Raw genomic sequence first — 23,496 nt, forward strand, 5'->3', positions numbered from 1 at the left:
CCGCGCGAATTTTCGCTATAGCGAATTGTCCGTGGCCAGCACGTAATCTGTAATATGTAGTTAGTAATCTTATATATAAGAATGAATCGCAAAATGTGTTGGTAAGCGCATAACTCGAGAACGGCTGAACCGATTTCGATAATTCTTTTTTTATTATATTCCTTGAAGTACGAGGATGGTTTTTATGTAGAGAAAACGTAAATATGTACTACGGGCGAAGCCGGGGCGGACCGCTAGTCTTATATATAAAAATGAATCGCAAAATTTGTTGGTAAGCGCATAACTCGAGAACGGCTGAACCGATTTCGATAATTCTTTTTTTATTATATTCCTTGAAGTACGAGGATGGTTTTTATGTAGAGAAAACGTAAATATGTACCACGGGCGAAGCCGGGGCGGTCCGCTAGTACAATATATTATCTGTAATAATTTTGCGAAGCCGGGGCGAATAGCTAGTTATTTTAATTAGATGATTATTATTAATAACCTTTATCCAATTGATTTCCTTTAAAATATAATTTTATTAGTGTCCGACCGAACTTTCGGTTTCGGTTTCGGTTTCGGCCGAGTTTCGGCCAAAAATCAAGTTTCGGCCGCAGTTTCGGTTTCGGCCAAAATCGGCCGAAACTTTTGCCGAAACCGAAACTTATTTCGCAAGTTCAGTGAACTTAGTTCACACACGTTCACGCTTGCCTAACTTCGTTTTCCTCGGCAATGCTTTGACGGACGCTGTCAAAGCGTTGGTTGACCCACGCTGGTGGAAACAATTTTTGATAATCTATGTTGAGATTGGAACTGGGTGTAATAGTAATTAATAATTATTATTTTTATATAAGAGGTACTTAAAAGAGACTGATTATTCTTCTAAGTGCAAATACCAACCCAAAGTATTAAAGACTCTTTAATAAAGAGAAAGATCTCAAAATACCAAAACTTAGTATTTAAAGTAACAGTAACAATTACTGATTTGATTTAGATGACTGATTTTACTGAGAACTTAATTTGAAAAAATAATAAAAATTAAAATTGTTATTATTAATATTTTAAAAAGGGGAATAATAAAACGAGCGACTGAAAATAAAGTGAGCGACTGATTATGAGGTACTGATTTAATAACTTGAGCGGTATGAATTTGAGTAATCGACAAATAAACTAAACAAGCAACGAATATTGGTTGATAATAAAATACAGATTGTCCTTTAGTAAAAGGAGGGTTGTGATTAATCCATTTGATATATTAGAAATTCTAACTGTGTGATTACATTACTATATGAGCGAATAAATTACTAAGTGAGCGACTAAATTACGCTCATCTGGAGCGACAAAAACACTAGAATAAATTGTTCAAATAGTTATTTGATAAAACTTTCAAAACAAATTGAACTGATAGTACCTACTCTGTCCATTATAGTATTTTTCAAAGTGATTTTTCTATTCGAAATACCTCGATTAAGATAAAATGCCACTCAGTATAAATAAATCATATCCCAAATAATGAAAATAATACAAGACGTAATTTTGTCACTCAAACAATTAATATTAGGTTTTTTTTTTTTTTTTTTTTTTATTGGTAATAGGGAAGCGCTTGACCACAATCTCGCCTGATGTTAAGCTGAGATGTGGTCTAAGATGGAACGCGCTTCCCTAGAAGGTACCTGTTCACTCTACGCTTGAAGACCCCCATATTGTACTCGTCGGGGAACACAGACTCAGGAAGCATGTTCCAGTCCCTCGCGGTTCGGATAAAGAATGTGGAACCAAACCGCTTAGTCCGGGTACATGGAACGTCCACCATATGGCGATGCCTAGAGTCTGTGCGCCTCGACGATCGATAGACGAACGGGGATGGCGGAACGATATCGTGCAGTTCCGCAGCGCACTCTCCAAAGTGTATCCGATAGAAGACCGATAAGCTGGCCACTCTGCGGCGGTGACCGAGGCTCTGGAGCTTTTTGCCTACTAGGTCATCGTCGTTTATGAGCCTCTTGGCACGCCTCTCTATCGCCTCAAGCGCCTCCAGCTGGTACTTGGCGGAACCGTCCCAGAGGTGAGAGCAGTATTCCATGCACGATCGGACTTGTGCTTGATAAAGGTTGAGCAACTGTCCCGGGCTGAAATACTGTCTCACCTTCGCCAGAATTCCAAGCTTTTTTGAGGCTACTTGGGCTTTTGATTCAATGAAGGAACCAAAGTTCAGAGTAGGCGTTAAGGTGATACCAAGAAGCTCGAGGTGGTTAGTTATCGGCACGGATACACCTTGGAAATTCGGAGTCAGGTGGAATGGACTCCGTTTAGCGGAGAATAGACACGCCTGGGTCTTAGACGCATTGAACTTGACCAGATTGGCATCGCCCCAGTCGGAGACCGCCTGTAAGGACAAGTTCATGCGGTCAACCATCGCCTCCCGTAGAGACTGAATTTGTGCCGTACTGGCTCGCGCGCTGGATACATATCTCTCCACAACAGTGCTATCGTCTGCGTACCCATAGATACCGGGTTTCAGCAGATCGTTGATGTGTAGCAGGAAGAGTGTTGCGGAGAGAACTGATCCCTGAGGGACTCCGGCATTTATAGCCATTTGGTCGGACGAGCAGCCGTCAACGACTACCCGGAGCGACCGGTCCCTCAGAAAATCTGAGATCCAGGCGCAGAGACCAGTTGGCAGACCGTAGGATGGAAGCTTGCCAATAAGACTATCATGCCAGACCCTATCGAAGGCCTTCGAGATATCAAGGGAGACAGCAAGTGCCTCACCATGATTCTCGATGGCCTCGCTCCAGATGTAGGTGGCGTACGCTAGAAGATCCCCAGTGGACCGGTTTCGGCGGAACCCGTATTGACGGTCACTGAGGAGGTCGTTTGCTTCTAGGTGTGCCAGGAGCCGGCTGTTCAGTACACGTTCCATAGTCTTACAGAGTATGGACGTGACTGAAATTGGCCTGTAGTTTGAAGGATCGGCACGACTGCCTTTTTTGGGCACAGGCTGCACGTTGGCAAGTTTCCATGATTTCGGAACTATTCCAGTCGTCAACGAAAGGCGAAAGAGGCGTGTCAAAAAAGGTCGCTCAAATATTATGAAGCTGCTCATTTTGTATTTTATGTAACGCAAATTAATGTTTGTTAGTTGCTGATCTATTAATTTTTCATCGCTCGCAGTCAGTCGCTCACTTAGTAATTCTGTTACCCCAATTAATTATTTTTGATAACTAAAACTTTAATTTACAGTCACTCGTTTAAATACTACCCTTTTAAAAATATTATTTTTTTATTTTATATTAAATAAATGATTACAACAAATTTAATATACTGTGTTTTCATTTCATGCCCTAATTAAGGCAAAATAAAAGGTAAAATGCACCAAAGTTCAGTATTTTTAGAAATTTCATACTTGACCACGTGAGTTTCGGTTTCGGTTTCGGTTTCGGCCGAAACTGAAGCCACGGCCGAACATTCGGTTTCGGTTTCGGTTTCGGCCTGGAAACCAGTTTCGGTCGGACACTAAATTTTATTGTTAAATTAAACGCGCTATCATATATGCTTGTTTCTGCGATTGTTCTTGCATGCGTTGGTGTTTTAAATCATAATTATTAAATACTAGCGGTCCGCCCCGGGTTCGCCCGTGGTACATATTTCGCAATAAAAGGTAGCCTATGTTCTTTCTCAGGGTCTAAAGATTATCTGTGTCAAATTTCATCAAAATCGGTCGAGAGGTTTAAGCGGGAAAGCGTAACAGAGTTACTTTCGCATTTATAATATTAGTAGAGATTACTAACAGTATAACAAACAAAAAAAAACCACAACAAACCTGGAAAGCCTTCAAAACGACGTCCACAACACGTTGCGAAGTTAGTACATTGCCCCCGACTACTGCTGCGTCTTCAGACGGGTCCAGGATCGAGTCCTGGGGCACTACCACTGTCACTGGGGTTAGACAGCCCTAAGAATATTATATTTTATTGTAACAGGAAATATTAAATTGTACTTATTTATACAATACATTTTATGTATAATTATCTATTTACAAAAAAATAATTATTGTGTTTATCTCGGTTAAAATTGAAAACGGCTGGCTTTTAATCTTGAAACATTAGTAGAAATTAATGAAGATTAAAATATTAACAAAAAAAAACAAAAAATATTTTTGCAAAAGAGTACGTTAAAAATCATGCTTATTGAAATGAAATGCTTATTCTCATTCAAATGTAATGTTATGCTGAATATACTATAAAAAATAAATTTCCGTATAATAAGTTTTTTTAAGCTATTGCATAGCTTCTATCGCGAGCTTTGAGCGCGGGGACCGAATAGAGAAATTGCGTAACGAAAAAACCTCACGCTCCCCACTCCGACGGGCACGGAGGTGTGGCTTGAAGTCATAACATGCAATAGCTTTACCGCGGCAGTCCCCGAGTGCCACACGTCTTTTTATTTCATACTAGATTTCCGCCCGCGGCTTCACCCGCGTTTTCAAAGGAAAACCCGCATAGTTCCCGTTCCCGTGGGATTTCCGGGATAAAACCTATCCTATGTGTTATTCTGATGTATAAGCTATATTGTGGTAAAGTTTCATTCAAATCCATTCAGTAGTTTTTACGTGAAAGAGTAACAAACATCATACTTAAAAACTTTCGCCTTTATAATATATATTAAGATATATAGGGCACTAACCTGGTTGAGAGGCACCTCATGCCCCACCATACAACGCAAGCAGTAGATAAGTGCTGACAGTGTTATCGCGCGAGGGGCATTTAGATTGCCCCATACTTCTACACCCGTGCCCCTGGAAATAATTTTGTATATTAATATAGATTTTTTAAGTAAATTTATTAATTTACTATTTAAAAATTATTAATATAGTTAGATTGATTAGGAAACAAACCTAACAGTTATTAGCCTTTTTGAGAGTAAATTTTTAGCCTCTTTAAACGGACATATTTAATTCAAACTTAGTACTTGTTACATTTTTGCCATATTGCATGCATCTGTTTCACAGATCGATTTTTGAAGGAACAAGTAGGTGATCAGGCATTTTATCCTGCCAGACCAGGACTTTTTTTCTTTATCTCCACCGGGAATTGAACCCAGGAACCCTCACGCGTTAACCACAGAACCAAGGAGGTAATCTGTTTATATGGTTTCTATAACTCACGTGAAATCACACAGGGCAGTGCCTTCCTTCTCATCGAGTGTGACAGTTAGCACTATTGGTGTACCGTTGTCCATATATTCTGTGGCTTTTAGTATTGTGGAGCCCGTGGCTTTTTGCGTTTTACGAGCTATTTCCTGAAATTAATATATTTAGATATTATGAAGATGGTAATTATTTATTTATTTATGACACTTTATTGTACAAGTACCAGTAATAAAAACATAATTTAACAAGAAAACATGAATATGGTAAGTGCACAAAAGGCGGCCTTATTGCTTAAAGCAATCTCTTCCAGGCAACCACAAAATTATTATATAATACAGTTGAAATACGGTCTAATAGGTACAGATTCTTGAGAAGTATTTATAAAAAAGTGATAATATTATTTTTTGTGTGGAAGTTTTTACTTGCAAAATGATAATATCATTAATTAATTATAAATGAACAATTATATTATAATTGAACACTATTCGTGTAATTCATATATTTAACAAGTGATAACTGCGTTAAAAACAACCGACTTCAAACTTGCACTAGCAACATTTACAAATATACAGACAAAAATGCTCATAAAATAAAAACTACTGGGCCTATCCGAATAAAATTTTTATGGGACCAATTCGACACCATCCCGCATCGAACAAAAAAAAGAATCACGTAAATCGGTTCAGAAACCTCGGAGTAATCGGTGTACATACATAAAAAAAAATAAAAAAAAAAACATACCGGCCGAATTGATAACCTCCTCCTTTTTTTTGAAGTCGGTTAAAAATAATGAAGATGGTACCTACTTATTATAAAATACGGATTTAAATTTGGTCCGACTGACAAGGATTCTTGAGTTCTGTTTATTATAAAACTTTATTAAATTATTTTAGGAAGAGAAAATTTACATTAAATGTATTCACAACAAAACTTAAATTTCAAACAACTATAAACATATTTTCTTTACAATTCAAATCTGTCGCAAAAACATCGAAACAATAGAAAAGGGGCAAAAACGTGAACACTAAATTTCCTAAAAATATTTATATTACCTTTAGCATATCTCTAACAGCCAATTCAGCGTTCTTCTGTATATGTCCCATATACGCTTGTACTACGTCCAAACCGTACTCGTCGATTAGTTCACCCACTAGTTGGATACCCTGGAAATTTAGATTTTTCTTAAGTAATAGTTAAGTTATTGTTGTTTAAAAACTTGATGGACACATCAAAAGAACACAGGACCTCAATAATAAATATAAATATAAACAAATATTATAAAGCTGAAGAGTTTGTTTATTTGAACGCGCTAATCTCAGCAACTACTGGTCCTATTTGAAAAATCTTTTTGTGTTAGATAGCCCATTTATCGAGGAAGGCTATAGGCTATATATCATAACGCTAAGACCAACAAGAGCAGAGCAACCCGGGTAAAATCACGGGGCACAGCTAGTAACCTCTAAACTTGAGAAATTAGATAAATAATTCTTACCCTCTGGTTAGCAGCAACTTGTGCTTTCAAATCCGACAAATTATCCGCTAAGTTCCTCGTGCCAGAACAACCTGGTACTTCTCCGGGCTTTTGTAATTCTGTGAAAGGAAAATATTGATGTTTAATTCAAATGTAACACAATCATGTTCAAAAATCATCTGAAGCCAAACTCTGCCTACGCGTTAAGCAGATTTTTGTGAAATACGTTTATTAAAAAAATTAGATAAATAAAAGAAAGAAGATACAAGGAAAATTGTAATGAGCAATACACAATTGAAACATTATTGCCACGACATAAGGTGTCAATTTGTATGAATATATATATAATATTGTAATATATATATATATATATATATATATATATATATTACAATATTTAAATAGAGGATTGTGAGTACTTCTACTAGTTGTTATTGTTAATTGTGAGTCAAGTTGCATGTCTGTCTGTTTGATAAAATCAAAAACTACTGCACCGATTTTCATTATGTTTTCACTAATGGATAGCTTAGTTCTCTAGGAAGGTTTAAGTATACAATTAGTTTACATTTTTAAGCTATATACTTAAATAAAAAAAACGTGTGCGTTTACTAGTGTACACACGTAAGAAGTGAAACTTCTTTATGACCTTATTTTTCAAAAAATAATTTACTTTAAGCAACTTTACAGAAATACTTCGAATCACGCGTGGTAGGGATAAGAAAAAGATGGCGCGTAACGAAAAAATGTTACACTAAATTTTTTCCAACCCCGATAAAGAAGTTTCACTTCAATAAAAACATACCTCTAACCAATTCCTCCTCATTAAAATGTCCCCCATCGACCAATAACATGGATTTAAAAGCGGCCCCCTCGTGGGACAAGCTCGTGGAGTGCGGGGGCATAGAGCCGGGGGTCAGACCGCCGATGTCTGCGTGATGGCCCCGGGACGCTACGAAGAATATCGGCTTGGGGGAACTGGGGCAAAATGTATAATCAAATCAAATTGTATGGAAACATTACACGTAAGGTATCTTCTATTCTAAAAATTATAAAAAACTGGACAAAAGATTAACTTTTTTTGTTGCTGGGTATGATGAAGCTACTTGAATACAAAAAAACTGTGATTCTTGCAAAGAAACATTATGAGTGAATAATAATAATCTTAATCTTAATATATATATAAATCTCGTGTCACAATGTTTGTTCTCAATGGACTCCTAAACCACTTAACCGATTATAATAAAATTCGCACACCATGTGTTCGATCCAACTTGAGAGATAGGATAGTTTAAACATGTAGGTACCACGGGCGAAGCCGGGGAGGACCGCTAGTAGATAATAAAAATTTCAATTAAATGTAGAGAAGAGAGATAAAACTCAAACATTTATTTATTTAACTAGATATCGTTCGAATCATCAAAATTGAAATAAAAATCAAACTTGAAAGGAATGAAATATATTTCAGAAATACAAAAAAAATGTGTGCGTGTACAAGTGTACACACTTAAGAAGTAAAACTTCTTTATGCCCTTATTTTTCTAAAAATAATTTACTAAATGCAACTTTAAAGAAATACGTCGAATCACGCGTGGTAGGGATAAGAAAAAGATGGCGCGTAACGGAAAAATGTCACGCGTAACGGAAAAATGTTACAATTTTTTTACAACCCCGATAAAGAAGTTTCTCTTCAAAAAAATGACTGTGATTGATGCAAAGAAAAAGTGTGAGTGATAAAGAATTCATCTTTCTAAACAGAATTGTCAACTAGATAGGCAGCATTTTATCAGATCAGGATATAATATTATCCAAAAGTATTTAATAAAAACTGCTAAGTGTCAGTATGTAGTATTATTTTTAACACTCGAAAAAAATTATAAACATACTATCGGTCTGCCCCGGCTTCGCCCGTGGTACATATTTACGTTTTCTCTACATAAAAACCATCCTCGTACTTCAAGGAATATAATAAAAAAAGAATTATCGAAATCGGTTCAGCCGTTCTCGAGTTATGCGCTTACCAACACATTTTGCGATTCATTTTTATATATAAAGAAGATTATTTTCTCTAATCATTTATCACATCAAAAAGTGCCTTTTAATGCCAAAATTAATTCTCTAAAATTATTTCTGCACTTACTTATGAAACACAGGAGTAATAACAGTCAAGTCTGGTAGATGTGACCCGCCTGCTTTTGGATGGTTCGAGAGAAGAACATCCCCTGGTTTTAGGGAATCCCCTCGGACTTGCATCTGGTGATAAATTGTTAAGATTAATATTTTGTTCTCGGCCATAATAATTATTTTGAAGTAACTTCTTTAGGCGCATTGAGAGTAAAATTTCGCGTCATGGCAATATCGTCACGTTAAGTAAGGCGACGATTTTGGTATCTTTGAATCTTTTTTAGTTAAATTTAAAGGCTTTATGTGTGGAAAGCTTGTGCCTGTGGTAGGTAAACCTGTTTCACTTCAAAAATTGTACATTGTAACTATTATGTAAAAAGAAATAAATTATTTATTATTATAGAATACATCCTGTATACCGGGTGTAATCGTTAAGTGTGCACAGGCGATTATTCCGTAACTATTACAGATATCAAAAAACTTTAAACTGATATCGAAAGTACTTAACCTAATGAGTAAAATGGCCATAATAATTTTTTAAAAATAAAACGAGAAATATCTAAAAAATTAACTTGAAACCCTTCAATACATTTAGTATGAGATACGAATATCTCATGCGTTTTCTTTCTTTTTTTGGTTTTCTGCATTAATAACTTCGCAAATTTGAAGGGAAGTTCATTTAGAAACTGTAAAAAGAGCTCTTCATTGTATTGCACAATAAGGACATCACTTCGAAAATCTGCTATGAATACAAAATGTATGGGAGCGTTTAATGTAACATTTCAGGTTATTTCTCGTTTTATTTTTAAAAAATTATTACGGCCATTTCACTCATTAGGTTAAGTACTTTCGATATCAGTTTAAAGTTTTTTGATATCTGCAATAGTTACGGAATAATCGCTTGTGCACACTTAACGATTACACCCTGTATAAGTATTTATTTAAAGTTATATATATCATAGTTATATATATATATATCATGTTTATCAGCCATCTGGTTTCCATAACACAAGCGAAAGCTTAGTATGGGATCAGATCGTGCCGTGTGTGAATATAGTCCCGAAATATTTATTTATTTATTTATTTACACCCTGTATATACCTGATACTGCACGCAAGCCTGCATAGCTCCCAAGTGCACAGGTATATGCGGTGCGTTAGAAACAAGCCCGCCATCTGCACCAAACACCGCACAAGAGAAATCGAGCCGCTCCTTTATGTTCACAGATATTGAGGTGCGTTGGAGAACCCTGTATAAAATGGTAAAAAAAACATTAAATTGAAGAATAGTTTATATAAAAAGTAAAACCATGGTTCCATAAATAAATAAAAAAAATGTGTGCGTGTACTAGTGTACACACGTAAGAAGTGAAACTTCTTTATGACCTTATTTTTCAAAAAATAATTTACTATATGCAACTTTACAGAAATACGTCGAATCACGCGTAGTAGGGATAAGAAAAAGATGGCGCGTAACGGAAAAATATCACGCGTAACGAAAAAATGTTACACTACATTTTTTTCCAACCCCGATAAAGAAGTTTCACTTCAAAATAACAACAGTTAATAGAAAAACTAAAAAACACGCTTAAACTCATTATATTATTGAATAGTCCGATCCTTGATAAGCAAACTTTGAATTAAATCTAATGGAATCGGTTACAGACAAACATACAGGCAAAGCAGTGTTCGGAAAGTTTCACTTTTACCGTGGTTTCATAAAACCACACAACATTTTTATATTTATATTTATTTATTTATTACCTATATTGAATGTTAACATTACATCTTTTTATAATTTGATATATAAGGTGTCGCTGAAAATCAGCTCTGCAGTGAAAGCTTTCACTGTAAAATGCTGAGCGGCAATCCTTTTAGCTTGTAGGTTTTAGTAATTGTTGGTAAGTACATAAATTGTTAATTTATAATTTAGCCTACTTACTAATAAAGATTTAATTATTATTATTCATTGAAATAGCTTACCTTCCCATTTGTTCAGCAATAGACATGAATCTATGTGAAAAAATACTCAATTGCACTGATTCGCACGCAGTTGACACTTTCTTGTGTTTGCCTTCTCCTATTGTTATACGGATATCACCATATTTGGTTATAACTGCGCGACAATCTGGAAATAAGAAGTTACTTTCATAGTAATTAAATGATTATTTTTATTTTCTCGTTTACTATACAGGATGCATTGTGTTCGCCAGAAGATTCAAAAAGGTTTAATATTTCATTTGAAAACAATAGCGTAAATATTTTCGTCTTGATAGTCACAAAATTACAACATTCATCATTGTTTTGAATGAGAGTGCATGAGTAATGCCATGAATTCTGTATATTTTAATTGAAATTAATTATTACAAAAAGGAAATATAGCAGGTATAAGAAATAACACGCGAGGCCGGTTTAAATATTAGTTTGAATGTAATAAGAATGTACTGCGATTCTAAACAGATAGCTAATTGATGTAGGTAGTTGATAACAAAACGCAGCAAGTCAACGACTATTAGCAAAGTGAGGGTAGTTGGGTCGAACGTCGTATAAACAACGTCCGAGCCCCTAGGCACGATTCGTACGAATGCGCCACGAGTCAAAGAAACGCAGCATTTTATAGTATTCGACGGCTAGCATGTTTTGACAGGAAATAGTGACAACTATTCATCCACAAAAATATTAAATCAAAAGTTACGCCTAACACAGGATATATTTCCGAGTTTAGAAAGTGTTTAAAATCAATGCAACGACAAAATTTTTATTGCATTTCAATATTTTAATAATTATCAAACAGACTTATTGATTTATTTATATTTGATTAAAGCTAGAATCTTACCTGGTTCCACTAGTATAGTAGAAAGACTGTCCATTATGATGGCTGGTCCAGCTATTTCCTGCTCCGGTTTGAGATTTTCTAACAAATACACATTTGTGTTTTGATATCCACCTTCGAAGTACACTTTTACTGTCTGAAATCAGAAAAAAGGGAAATTAATATTAATAAAGTATATGTAGCGGCAGGCTCCGACAACGTCCGTTATTTATTAAACACTAGAGGTCCGCCCCGGCTTCGCCCGTGGTACATATTTCGCAATAAAAGGTAGCCTATGTCCTTTCTCGGGTATCAAAATATCTCCATACCAAATTTCATGCAAATTGGTTCAGTAGTTTAGGCGTGATTGAGTAACAGACAGACAGACAGAGTTACTTTCGCATTTATAATATTAGTATGGATTGATCGTGGCGTCGTCATATACCGGGTGTAATCGTTAAGTGTGCACAGGCGATTATTCCGTAACTATTACAGATATCAAAAAACTTTAAACTGATATCGAAAGTATTTAAACTAATGAGTAAAATGGCTGTAACATTTTTTTTAAATAAAACGAGAAATATAAGAATATCGATGCTAAGTATGATGAAAATTATAATGGTCATGATTTATGATGATGGTGATATAGGTAAACCAGAATCTGATGGCAATTAGGGAAATCAAAATTTTGAGTGTGCAACCCTAGGGAAAATGGACTGAACGATCTTGATATTGCTTATTTTTTATTTTGTCCTCAATATCATTAGTCACATTACATAAGTGGACAATACTATACTTAATAATGAGATATCCACTTAATATTATGTAGGACCTGTGGTAGGACCTACATACTTACATGTATAATATACATATTAAGTACTTTTATACAGGTAATACGTATATTATTATTTACCCATACCTATATTTGTATATTCATTATCAGTATGCCATGTGAAAATATCGATATAATGATAATGTAAATCAAAACTAGACTGCTTATAATTTTTTATAAAATAAAAATAAAATAAAACTATGTTTATTTTCGTAAGTAATAACAGATACACACATTATAAAATTGACTTGGACAGCTTGGACTTGACGAATAGCCGCATTGGAAACTCCTGTAATAAGTTTTCATAAAATTATATTCTAATCAACAAACACTATTATAGTTACCTACATATAATATTTTTTAATTTAAAGTATCAAAACGGGTAAGTCCAATTTACCAATAAAATCTTCAAAATTGAAAATTGTGATGTGTTTGACCCTTCTTCATCGAATGTTTTTCTATACACATTATAAACAATACCTCTTGCTTGTGATCGCAGCGGCTTTTTCGACATTTTCGTAGATTTTTTAGACAAAATCCTAAAAAGTATTCATCAACTGCAAAAGAGACAAATAATTTGACAACCAATTTGATAGTTGTCAAATAAGTTGCCACATGAAAATCTTTTATTTCTTAAATATAAATATGCCATCAGATTCTGGTAGACCTATAATCGTTAGGATTATGAGATTTATATTATGATGATTATAATAATTATGATGATGAAGGCTATTCACCTTATCAACAGGCGGTATGACCCCCTTCCCGCTAGGCGGCGCTACTTCCTCAGCGACCTCGCTAGTGCCGATACCGCGGACGCGAATGTCGTCAACTAGTACATCACGTTTAGATAGAGTGAAACCGAACTCTTTTTTGTATCTGTGTGTAAAAAAAATGTTGTGTGGTTTTTTGAAACCACGGTAAAAGTGAAACTGTTCGAACGGTTCCGAACACTGCTTTGTGTAGCGTATGTCGCGTGCCGAGTAGGTATACCTACACGGCAGCCGCGATACACGCGACATGCGCTACACAGACCAAAAAGTTTGAGACGATGTAATAAAAGTTTCACTTTAATAAAAAAACATAAAAAAAATATTATACGTAAATTTTGAAATCTTATTTTCATTTACTATTTATTTAGTTGATGAATACATCTTTGACTTACGGCACAAAATATACCAACGACCAAAACGTTTAAAAGTCAACAATTATTTTAAAGTATGACTTAAAAATACAGTACGATTAACGAAAAATTATACAATATTAATATTAAATGGGTATACAAATGGGTATAATGTTAAGTTAAATTTATATAATATCAGAGAGAAAGAAAAATTTTAATCAACACACGCACACACAAATAGATAATTAAAATATTAGTAAGTACCTGTTAATAAAAGAAGCATAGAAATCCCTATGTTTAGTGTGTTGGGCGGAGTCCCCAGGGCTCGGGGGCACCATGAGGGCGCAGTCCGTGCCTGAGTAGCGCAGGTGGAGATAGGGCTCCAGTACTATTTGGGAGTCTTGGAAACCCTGCATAGTGGGAAAAGTTTGTATTTTAATGCTAATTTTATGTGTGTGGTGATTTTTTTGATAAAACAAGTTTTAGTGGAATAGAATTTTATTTAACTATCCAAATGTTATTGAAGGTGGTTTAAAAAAAATCAAATATGGTGGAATGCTGCACAAACATTTTACTACAATTTATATTTATGTATCGTACTCGAAAGACCAGTATTTTTTTTCGTTTGCAATATTGCAAATTTATTTATAAATTTCATCATCAATTTAAATCAATTTCAAAGCTCAAACTGCTAAAGGAGCACATCTGTCCCGAGTGAACGGGACGCATTATTATTTTGATGTAAGAGCGATAGAGATTGGATATACTAAAACTAAGTTAATGTAAGAAATTCATCGTCGTTCAAAATCATACTTTTGCATTACCCAATCAAGCATACGAGTTTAAAAGAATTGTGAGATCCTTAAAACATTACTTAAAGCAATAGAAAAGGGAAATATCACTATCACTTCACTACATAGTATAAAACAAAGTCGCTTTCTCTGTCCCTATGTCCCTTTGTATGCTTAAATCTTTAAAACTACGCAACGGATTTTGATGCGGTTTTTTTTAATAGATGGAGTGATTCAAGAGGAAGGTTTTAGTATATAATTTATTAGGTTTTAGACAAAGCGGGCGAAGCCGCGGGCGGTAAGCTAGTATTTCTTAGAAATAACTTACCTGAGCCCTCAACTTATCCCTACAAGTGGCAGCCAATACATCCAGTAATCTATCCAACTCCGCGAAGTTATTAGGCGCGTACACCAGTGCACACGGTTGTTGCGTCTCCTCTACTACATCCGCTAGAGCCATGCCGTACGCTGATAGGATACCTGTATGTAAATTTAATCAGTATAGATCTAGGTTTGAATTACTTCTCAATATAATATATCTATGTATACACTTATTTGTATACACCTTCAACATTTTTCCTATATCCAAATAAAAAAAATCCTCATTTATAAACCATTTAAATGTTATAAAAATAAATATTACATATAATCTCTATATAGTTGTTCATACCAGCTCCACCCTTTTTTCACAGTTATTAATTCTATCAACATTATGTGACAAATCACACATACCAAAAATAAATGATTGAAATCCGTTCTGCCATCCCTGACTTAAACAAGTGGTGAAACACGACTTTCTTTGAAAATCGACAATTAAAACAAATATGACCACTTTTGCTCACCTCCCCACAAAATATCAAACCAGTTATTGCATAATAGGATTTTTTTTAATTTGATTAAATTCATTCATCCATATATGTATACAAACATACACAAAAACACCTACCCGCATATTTATGTATCAGCACAGTGGATATCCCCAGTTGTTTAGCCACAGAGCAGGCATGTTGCCCCCCCGCCCCCCCGAAACACGCCAGAGCGTGCGCGCGAGCATCGTAACCGCGCGCTGTTGTTAATGCCCTATAAGTTTTGTATAGTAAAGAGATTTATGTAAAAAATAGTTTTTTTTTTTTTAAGTGAAACTTCTTTAGAAATCTAAGATTCTCAAAGTGAGTGAGTGGGTATATCAATTTTTTACTGTTTATGTGATAATTTTAATTATTTTATTGTTATAAAGATCTGTATTTATATGATAACGGTACAAATAAATGAATTTCCTTTCTTTCTTTCTTTAGGCGCGTTGAGAGTAAATTTTCAAGGTCGCGTCATGGTAATACCGTCATGACATGGAGTTAGGCGACGATTTTGGTATCTTTGAATCTTGCCAAAGAAGTTTCACTTACGCGTCTGCAAACACGCGCTTTTTTATATATTATTTATTGTAGATAAGAAATAAGCTGTTAACGATGATGATGAGGACGAAAGTGATGATGAAGATAGTGACGATGGTGACAATGATTTCAACCAAAAATTAGCTAGTGCCTTAACATTTTAACGATATTTACAAAATATCTTAGTAAAAATTGATATCAAAAGGACACAAATATAATATTATGTACTATGTAGATTGTAGGCCTATTTCTGAATATTAAAAAATAACTTAATTAAAATAAAGGCAAAAGACACATAATATGAGTTAAATGTCTTATTTATTTACCTTATCGGCCGGCACATAGCTTCATTGGCAACTTTTATGAAGCCCATCGCCACTTCCTCTAAACTCATCTGAAATATTTAACTTTTTTAATGATGGTCATTTTCGATATTCCAAAACCATACACAAAAAATACACTTTATCTATGTTATAAATGTTTCTAAAGTGAAAAATACCTCCTTGGCACCGTCTTTCATTAAAAAGCTGTTTATTTCTTCCGCCATCTTTTTAAATGCAGTAACAGTAGCTTCTTTATCCAATGCTTCGTTTTCATTTGGACCGAATATTTTTGGGAAATATTCTGGTAAAAGACGTCCTGGAAAATAATATAAATTATTATAAATTTATTTTTGGTGAAAACAAGAATTTTTAGTTTGGATTTGATCATTGGTTATTATCAAAGCGAAGTATCATATGAAAAATACTCTGTTATAAACTTGGATAATTTTATATTATTTTAATTAGACTAACTTAAAAAAAATCGGCCCTAAAGTTAAAAGTTGTGTTTTAGTTTTAAGTTTTTAAATCATGATCCGACTGTAATAAAAACTTACCCAACAGCAAGTTAGCATCAGTGACAGTAAGAGGTCCCCCCTTCCTATAGCAAGCGGGTCCGGGCTGTGCGCCAGCCGACTGCGGGCCGGCAGCTAGCAGCCCGCTGCGGAACTGTAGCGCTGACCCTCCCCCCGCCGCTACCGTGTTTATATCTAGCGGATATACGATATTTTTAACCGACTTCAAAAAAGGAGGAGGCTCTCAATTCGACTGTATATCTTTTTAAATGTTTTACTGTGTGTGTCAGAAGTGGAATGTGTATCTTATTTACGTGTTATAGTGACAGCAAGGAAGCGGAACTGTAGCGCTGACCCTCCCCCCGCCGCTACCGTGTTTATATCTAGCGGATATACGACATTTTTAGTGTTTTACTGCGTGTCAGAAGTGGAATGTGTATCTTATTTACGTGTTATAGTGACAGCAAGGAAGCGGAACTGTAGCGCTGACCCTCCCCCCGCCGCTACCGTGTTTATATCTAGCGGATATACGACATTTTTAGTGTTTTACTGCGTGTCAGAAGTGGAATGTGTATCTTATTTACGTGTTATAGTGACAGCAAGGAAGCGGAACTGTAGCGCTGACCCTCCCCCCGCCGCTACCGTGTTTATATCTAGCGGATATACGACATTTTTAGTGTTTTACTGCGTGTCAGAAGTGGAATGTGTATCTTATTTACGTGTTATAGTGACAGCAAGGAAGCGGAACTGTAGCGCTGACCCTCCCCCCGCCGCTACCGTGTTTATATCTAGCGGATATACGACATTTTTAGTGTTTTACTGCGTGTCAGAAGTGGAATGTGTATCTTATTTACGTGTTATAGTGACAGCAAGGAAGCGGAACTGTAGCGCTGACCCTCCCCCCGCCGCTACCGTGTTTATATCTAGCGGATATACGACATTTTTAGTGTTTTACTGCGTGTCAGAAGTGGAATGTGTATCTTATTTACGTGTTATAGTGACAGCAAGGAAGCGGAACTGTAGCGCTGACCCTCCCCCCGCCGCTACCGTGTTTATATCTAGCGGATATACGACATTTTTAGTGTTTTACTGCGTGTCAGAAGTGGAATGTGTATCTTATTTACGTGTTATAGTGACAGCAAGGAAGCGGAACTGTAGCGCTGACCCTCCCCCCGCCGCTACCGTGTTTATATCTAGCGGATATACGACATTTTTAACCGACTTCAAAAAAGGAAGCGGCTCTCAATTCAAATGTATATATTTTTAAATGTTTTATTGTGTGTGTCAGAAGTGTAATGTGTATCTTATGTAAGTCTCATAGTGACAGCAAAGAAGCGGAACTGTAGCGCTGACCCTCCCCCCGCCGCTACCGTGTTTATATCTAGCGGATATACGACATTTGAGTGTTTTACTACGTGTCAGACGTGAGATGTGTGGCTGGTGTAACTATGTGTGTATATAACACAGTGACAGTAAGAGGTCCTCCCTTCCTATAGCAAGCGTGCCGGCCGCTAGCACTCCACTGCAAAACGTGAGCACATGCTCTTCCAAAAGATACAAGCTAAAATATAAGCCTAGTAGGTTGATGATGCCATTAATTATTATTAATTATTTTATTTTATTATTGTTGTAATTTATGGATATAATAATACGAAATCCGTATTCTTGAAAAGCTAAAAATAATAATACCTACTTAAGTTAATCTACAATACTTACCAAGTTGCGGTGCTTGTATAGTAACACCGGCGGTAGTGGCTTCGTGCACATGTTCTAATGTTCCCGCGTATCGAGACACATCTGTGGATGTGCCGCCCATGTCGAAACCTGGTAAATATATATATTCATAGATTTCCGCCCGCGGCTTAGCCCGCGTTTTCAAAGGAAAACCCGCATAGTTCCTGTTCCCGTGGGATTTCCGGGATAAAACCTATCCTATGTGTTAATCCAAGTAATCCATATGTGTGCTAAATTTCATTGTAATCGGTTCAGTAGTATTTGCGTGAATGAGTAACAAACACACACACATACACATCCTCACAAACTTTCGCATTTATAATATTAGTAGGAAATACATAAGTGCTTTAAAATTACTTTAAATTGTAGTCTTAAAAGACAAATATTAATATTCGAATTATATTGAATAGTTTTAATGTATTCCTATGGCCAATTGGGAAATGGAGAAAATTAGAAACAGACAAATAACAATATTGGAAAATATGTTACAAAATTCAATAGATTAACTTAGTCTATTAATTTCTACAATTTATTAATAATTATTTTATAATTAAAATTAATATTTAAAAATTAAAAATTAATAATTTAGAAAATATTTAGGTTAGTTTTTAGGTTATTTACGGAAATAAATTGTTTCTACAAAACTTACCTATAACAGGTAAGTTAGTCTCCCTCTGATAGGAAGTGAGCGCGTATCCAACCACCCCACCAGCGGGGCCAGATAAAATAGCGCGGGAACCGTTAAACCTGAAAAAGTTTTAGAAAAAAAAATAAACGCTATTACATAATATATGGTATGTACATATTGAATTTAAAAAAACGCTAAAAAATTGTAAATACAGAAAAATTGCCACTTTAAAAATAATTTCCAGAACATCATGATTAAGTAGGCGAAAAATTGCTTTTTTCTATCTATTGGTTCTAAATCATACATTTTAAAGCTTAACATTGTACAATGCTATAACAAAATCGGGCAAAATTAAAATTAAATAAAAAAATACCCACATATCCATCGGCGTCAACCCCCCATCGGACTGCATGAACAGCACTTTCCCCTCCAACCCTCCCGAAAACCCCTCCGCGAACCCCTTCACATAGCCTCTAATGTGGGGGGTTAAGTATGCGTCTGCGCAACTCGTGTACCCACGCGGGACCAACCGGGCCATGGAGGTTACCAAGTGAGATAACGATATTTGGGGAAATCCTGCAAATTTGAAGAAATTTACGAAATAGAAATAGTGAAAAATAAACTTCAAAACAGGACAGAAATCGTAGGGTAATCCTGGAAAGTATTCTGCTAAAGTATGGCAACAATCAAGAGCAAAAATAAAAAATAATAACGATATTTGGGGAAAAGTAGTGGTCTTTGATGAAATTTATAATAATGAATAGTGGAAAAAAAACTTCTAAATGGGATAAAAATAGGTGCGATAATTCTGGGATTAAGTCTGCTAAATTACTGGTGGCCATACCAATACTCAAAAACACCAATTAACTCTTCTGGAAGCTCAGTTTTATTCCTTAACTTCTGCCAAAGGAGATTATACGACACCATCTCAAAGGCCTTTGATAAACCTTGAAAACAGGCATATACGGGGGTTTTCCTCTTTGTGTAGTATTGGACCGTTTGCTTTAGACAAAAAACAGCAGTTTCGGTAGGCGAACCGGCTCTAAAGCCAAACTGTGCCTCGTCCAACTTTAGGTGTTTGCAAACCGTCCAACACTTTCGTTGGCCACAACGAGATGGGTCTATAGTTCGACTTATCCGAAGAGTCGCCTGTTTTATTTTTAAGTATTGGCAAGACCACAGTTTTAATACAAACTTTCGGCAAGTATGCTATAATATGTTCTGCAACATTAAATACTTATTTTTATATTTTGTCATGTAACATTGATTAGAAAAAATACAATGCCTAAAATTTAAAAATAATACATACCTATCTCTTTAGCAATTTTCCCAATCCGCAACTCATGTTCATGATAATTATAGCTATGTGCGAGTACAACAGCAATACTTTCTATCCCTTTCTCTCTCAACGCAGTTAGATCTCTCCTAACAGCTTCTTCATTGATATCTTTAATGACCAGCATTTTCTGACCAGTCGTTCCGTAGACTTCTTTCCAGTTTAAGTTGGTCTTTTCGATTTGACAACGGTCTTCTAATGCTGGTATCACTCTACAATCGACTTCCACTACTTCTTTGTAAAGAACTTCTGGTCGATTTATATTCTAGGAAAGGTTAGGTCATTAAAAATAGTATTAAAAAATTCATATGAAATTTTGTATGGGTGTAATAATGACCCATACATAATACTATTGGTATAATATTAGTATACATTATGGGTTCTAATTGTTAGATAATAATTGTTTGGTTAGATTAGAATAACTTTGATGACATTCTCAAGAAATTTAAATTATTCATTTGACTTGAAAGTGCAAAATGTTGACCTCCTTCTAATGACCCATATTACCTAATTTTATAGTCATAACAAAATTGACTAATGCTGTATACAGGGTGTCCCACTGTTGGTATACTAAGTTCAAAGGAGGTTATAGTTTTGCATACGCTGAGTACGTAAAAAATACTTATAAAATTCCAGACGCATTTTTTTTTCAAATAGATGAATTCTTAAATTCTATGTGTACACCCATAACAAGCAACTTTGCCACCAGCATGTGAGCTATCGTTTAAGATAATGTTTTCATAGACAAAATGCTCACTCTAGAGAAGAAAACATGGATTTTCAGCAAAAATTTTGCAAAAATTTTTTGACGTAATTTTGTTGTTTAAGTATTTTTTACGTGATCAGTGTTATACTATGCCAAACTACAAGTCCCTTCGCGCTTAGTTTACCAATAGTGGGACACCCTGTATACTCTGTTAAAATTAATTTTTATCATAATAAAATTCAATTGGTTCATGTTACTGTTTGTGTACAGAAATTATTTCTGTATTTTTTACATATTGATACAAAAACTAAGTATCTCTAAAAATATAACTAAAATGTTTGAAAACAACTTACCAACTGGAATATATCCGGCCTCGCCTGGTTTCCAATTAACAGCAAATCTTTAAATCCCTTATTGATAACCAGTGCCATATTTGCTCCCTTTCGTTCTAGTAACGCATTGGTTGCTACTGTGGTACCCATTCTTATTGATTCTATGAGCGATGAGTTCACTTTACTGTCTTTGTCTAGAGCGTTTCCTGTTTCCTGAAATGGTCAGAATATGGGAGTTTTTGTAGTTTTCTAATATTAATTGAATCCTTCTCATATTATAAATGCGAAAGTTTGTGAGGATGGATGTATGTGTATGTATGTTTCTTACTCTTTCACGCAAATACTACTGAACCGATTACAATGAAATTTAGTACACATTTAAAGGGTAACTTTTGTTAACACATAAGATAGGTTTTATCTCGAAAATCCCATGGTAACGGGAACTATGCGGGCTTTTCTTTTAAAAAGCGGGCGATGCCGTAGGCTGAAACTTAGTGATTAATATGTGGCTAATATAATGATGTAATTTGAAAAAAATTGTAAGAAATAATATCCTATGTGTCTGTTTTAAAAATCAATTATTAAGTAATATCCAAACCTATGTGTTTTTTATGTAAAACATATTGATTAATAGAGGATGAATAGTTTCAATCAATTGCTTCTCAAGGTGAACATACCGCAGTTGCGGTCACCAATAATCGTATCTACATAGTATGTACTCTGTTTTTAACAGACTTAAAAAAGGAGGAGGTTCTCAATTCGGAAGGTAATTATTTTTTTTATTTGTAACTTTTAGCTACCAAGAGACAGAAATTTTATTACCAAGAGCTATTTTATGTCATTACAACTAAAATACACAATATATCATAATAAATTGTAAACACATGAAAATCTTACAAATATAACTGTTTGACAAGCAATTAATATAAACATTATAAAATTTATCATCAAAATTGGTTCACCCAGGTAAAAGATAACAAACAAAAAGCAAAGGACCTCTTTATAAAGTTTTTTAACTTCCCAACTCACTTCTTGCAATATTCTCCTAATCGCCTCTCGTGGAGCATCGTCATAGTTCTGTGGATCCACTGACAGCAGCTTCATAACTCTGACTTTACCGTTGGGGCAGCGAGCGAACACATCTGTGAAGGTGCCTCCACGGTCGATCGCGAATTGGAAACCCTTGCCCATTGTGACTGAAAAATGTAAAAAAATAATTCTTAATCTTATAAAACCTGTTTTAACTAGACCCAACTTTGAGAAGTTTTTATAGAGATACTTAGGTACTGATATTTAAAACTTGAGCAAACTTGAACTCAGAACTTAAAAAACGATCAACTAAAAGAAGGCTTTTTAGTTCACCTGAGAACTAGAATTTAAATTCAAAAAATCATCAAAATAAATTAATTGAAAATTACAGACAAAGTTCTTATACAAAACAACAGCAATATTCTATTCCAATAAATTTACTAAGTACAATTAAATTCATTGTTTAATTATAGAAGATAACAGGCTATTTTAAACAAAGCTCAATTTATAGAATTATATTTATCTGATACACATATTTGTATTACCTATTCTACAGATAAGATAGAACTTGCTCTTTCAATTAAAATATCATCATACGAATACCTACACTTTTCTCTATTCATTCAAAAAGTTTGAACAAAAAAAATGTGTTCTGGGAAATTTATAAATGGCCAAGAGATTAAAAAATATTGCCTTCAGATGTAAATATAGGCAATTTATAATCATATCCGGGCTAGACTTAAAAAGTACCAGCTAGCTACTAGTAATTATTCTGTGCTATGGTATGGATTTCCTTCAAATTTGGTACAGTCTACAGAGATACCTTGAGATCTGAGTAAGGACATAGGATAGGTTTTATTCCGGAAATCCCACGGGAAAGGGAACTATGCGGGTTTTTCTTTGACACTGCGGGCGAAGCCGCTGGTGGAAAGCTAGTAGGTACATAATAATAATATGATAATTTCATAAATAATAAGAACGTTAATAATAATTCTTGTTAGCTATTATTAGAATTTACAACTATAATCCGTATGTACCAATAGGCCTTAAAAATAATTTGCACTCTAAACCCAAGGATACATAATTTAAATTTACTTACCTCTTCAATAATCAATAAATATTGAATAAAATTATTATTACACACTTGAAATTCTTGAATGAACAATGTACCGGTATTCGGTAATAACATAGACTACTTTAGATTCTATTAGTCCATGGTAAT

The 23,496-nt window shown here is 34.9% G+C and overlaps 1 protein-coding gene across 1 annotated transcript in view; it reads right to left on the minus strand.

The window, feature by feature from the left end:
- LOC149477170 (5-oxoprolinase) overlaps positions 1-23,460 on the minus strand; it is a 28,011-nt gene extending 4,551 nt beyond the window's left edge. Inside the window, exons 1-24 of the mRNA XM_089710557.1 lie at positions 23,374-23,460; positions 22,275-22,441; positions 21,267-21,458; positions 20,181-20,472; positions 19,249-19,447; positions 18,893-18,990; positions 18,226-18,333; positions 16,552-16,704; positions 16,174-16,313; positions 16,001-16,068; positions 15,230-15,363; positions 14,612-14,763; positions 13,757-13,902; positions 13,107-13,248; positions 11,562-11,694; positions 10,709-10,853; positions 9,828-9,975; positions 8,743-8,855; positions 7,408-7,580; positions 6,627-6,724; positions 6,187-6,297; positions 5,150-5,283; positions 4,669-4,780; positions 3,806-3,937 (exon numbers count right to left, since the gene is read on the minus strand). Of these exons, the coding sequence (XP_089566683.1) occupies positions 3,806-3,937; positions 4,669-4,780; positions 5,150-5,283; positions 6,187-6,297; positions 6,627-6,724; positions 7,408-7,580; positions 8,743-8,855; positions 9,828-9,975; positions 10,709-10,853; positions 11,562-11,694; positions 13,107-13,248; positions 13,757-13,902; positions 14,612-14,763; positions 15,230-15,363; positions 16,001-16,068; positions 16,174-16,313; positions 16,552-16,704; positions 18,226-18,333; positions 18,893-18,990; positions 19,249-19,447; positions 20,181-20,472; positions 21,267-21,458; positions 22,275-22,436 (3,285 nt within the window). The 5' untranslated portion in view covers positions 22,437-22,441; positions 23,374-23,460. The remainder of the gene's footprint in view (positions 1-3,805; positions 3,938-4,668; positions 4,781-5,149; positions 5,284-6,186; positions 6,298-6,626; positions 6,725-7,407; positions 7,581-8,742; positions 8,856-9,827; positions 9,976-10,708; positions 10,854-11,561; positions 11,695-13,106; positions 13,249-13,756; positions 13,903-14,611; positions 14,764-15,229; positions 15,364-16,000; positions 16,069-16,173; positions 16,314-16,551; positions 16,705-18,225; positions 18,334-18,892; positions 18,991-19,248; positions 19,448-20,180; positions 20,473-21,266; positions 21,459-22,274; positions 22,442-23,373) is intronic.
- Positions 23,461-23,496: the final 36 nt, after the last annotated feature.

Source organism: Colias philodice, chromosome 25, assembly GCF_061535455.1.
Source record: "Colias philodice isolate Cphi_HAF_F1 chromosome 25, ilColPhil1 Martin Lab GWU primary, whole genome shotgun sequence".
NCBI classification, from domain to species: domain Eukaryota; kingdom Metazoa; phylum Arthropoda; class Insecta; order Lepidoptera; family Pieridae; genus Colias; species Colias philodice.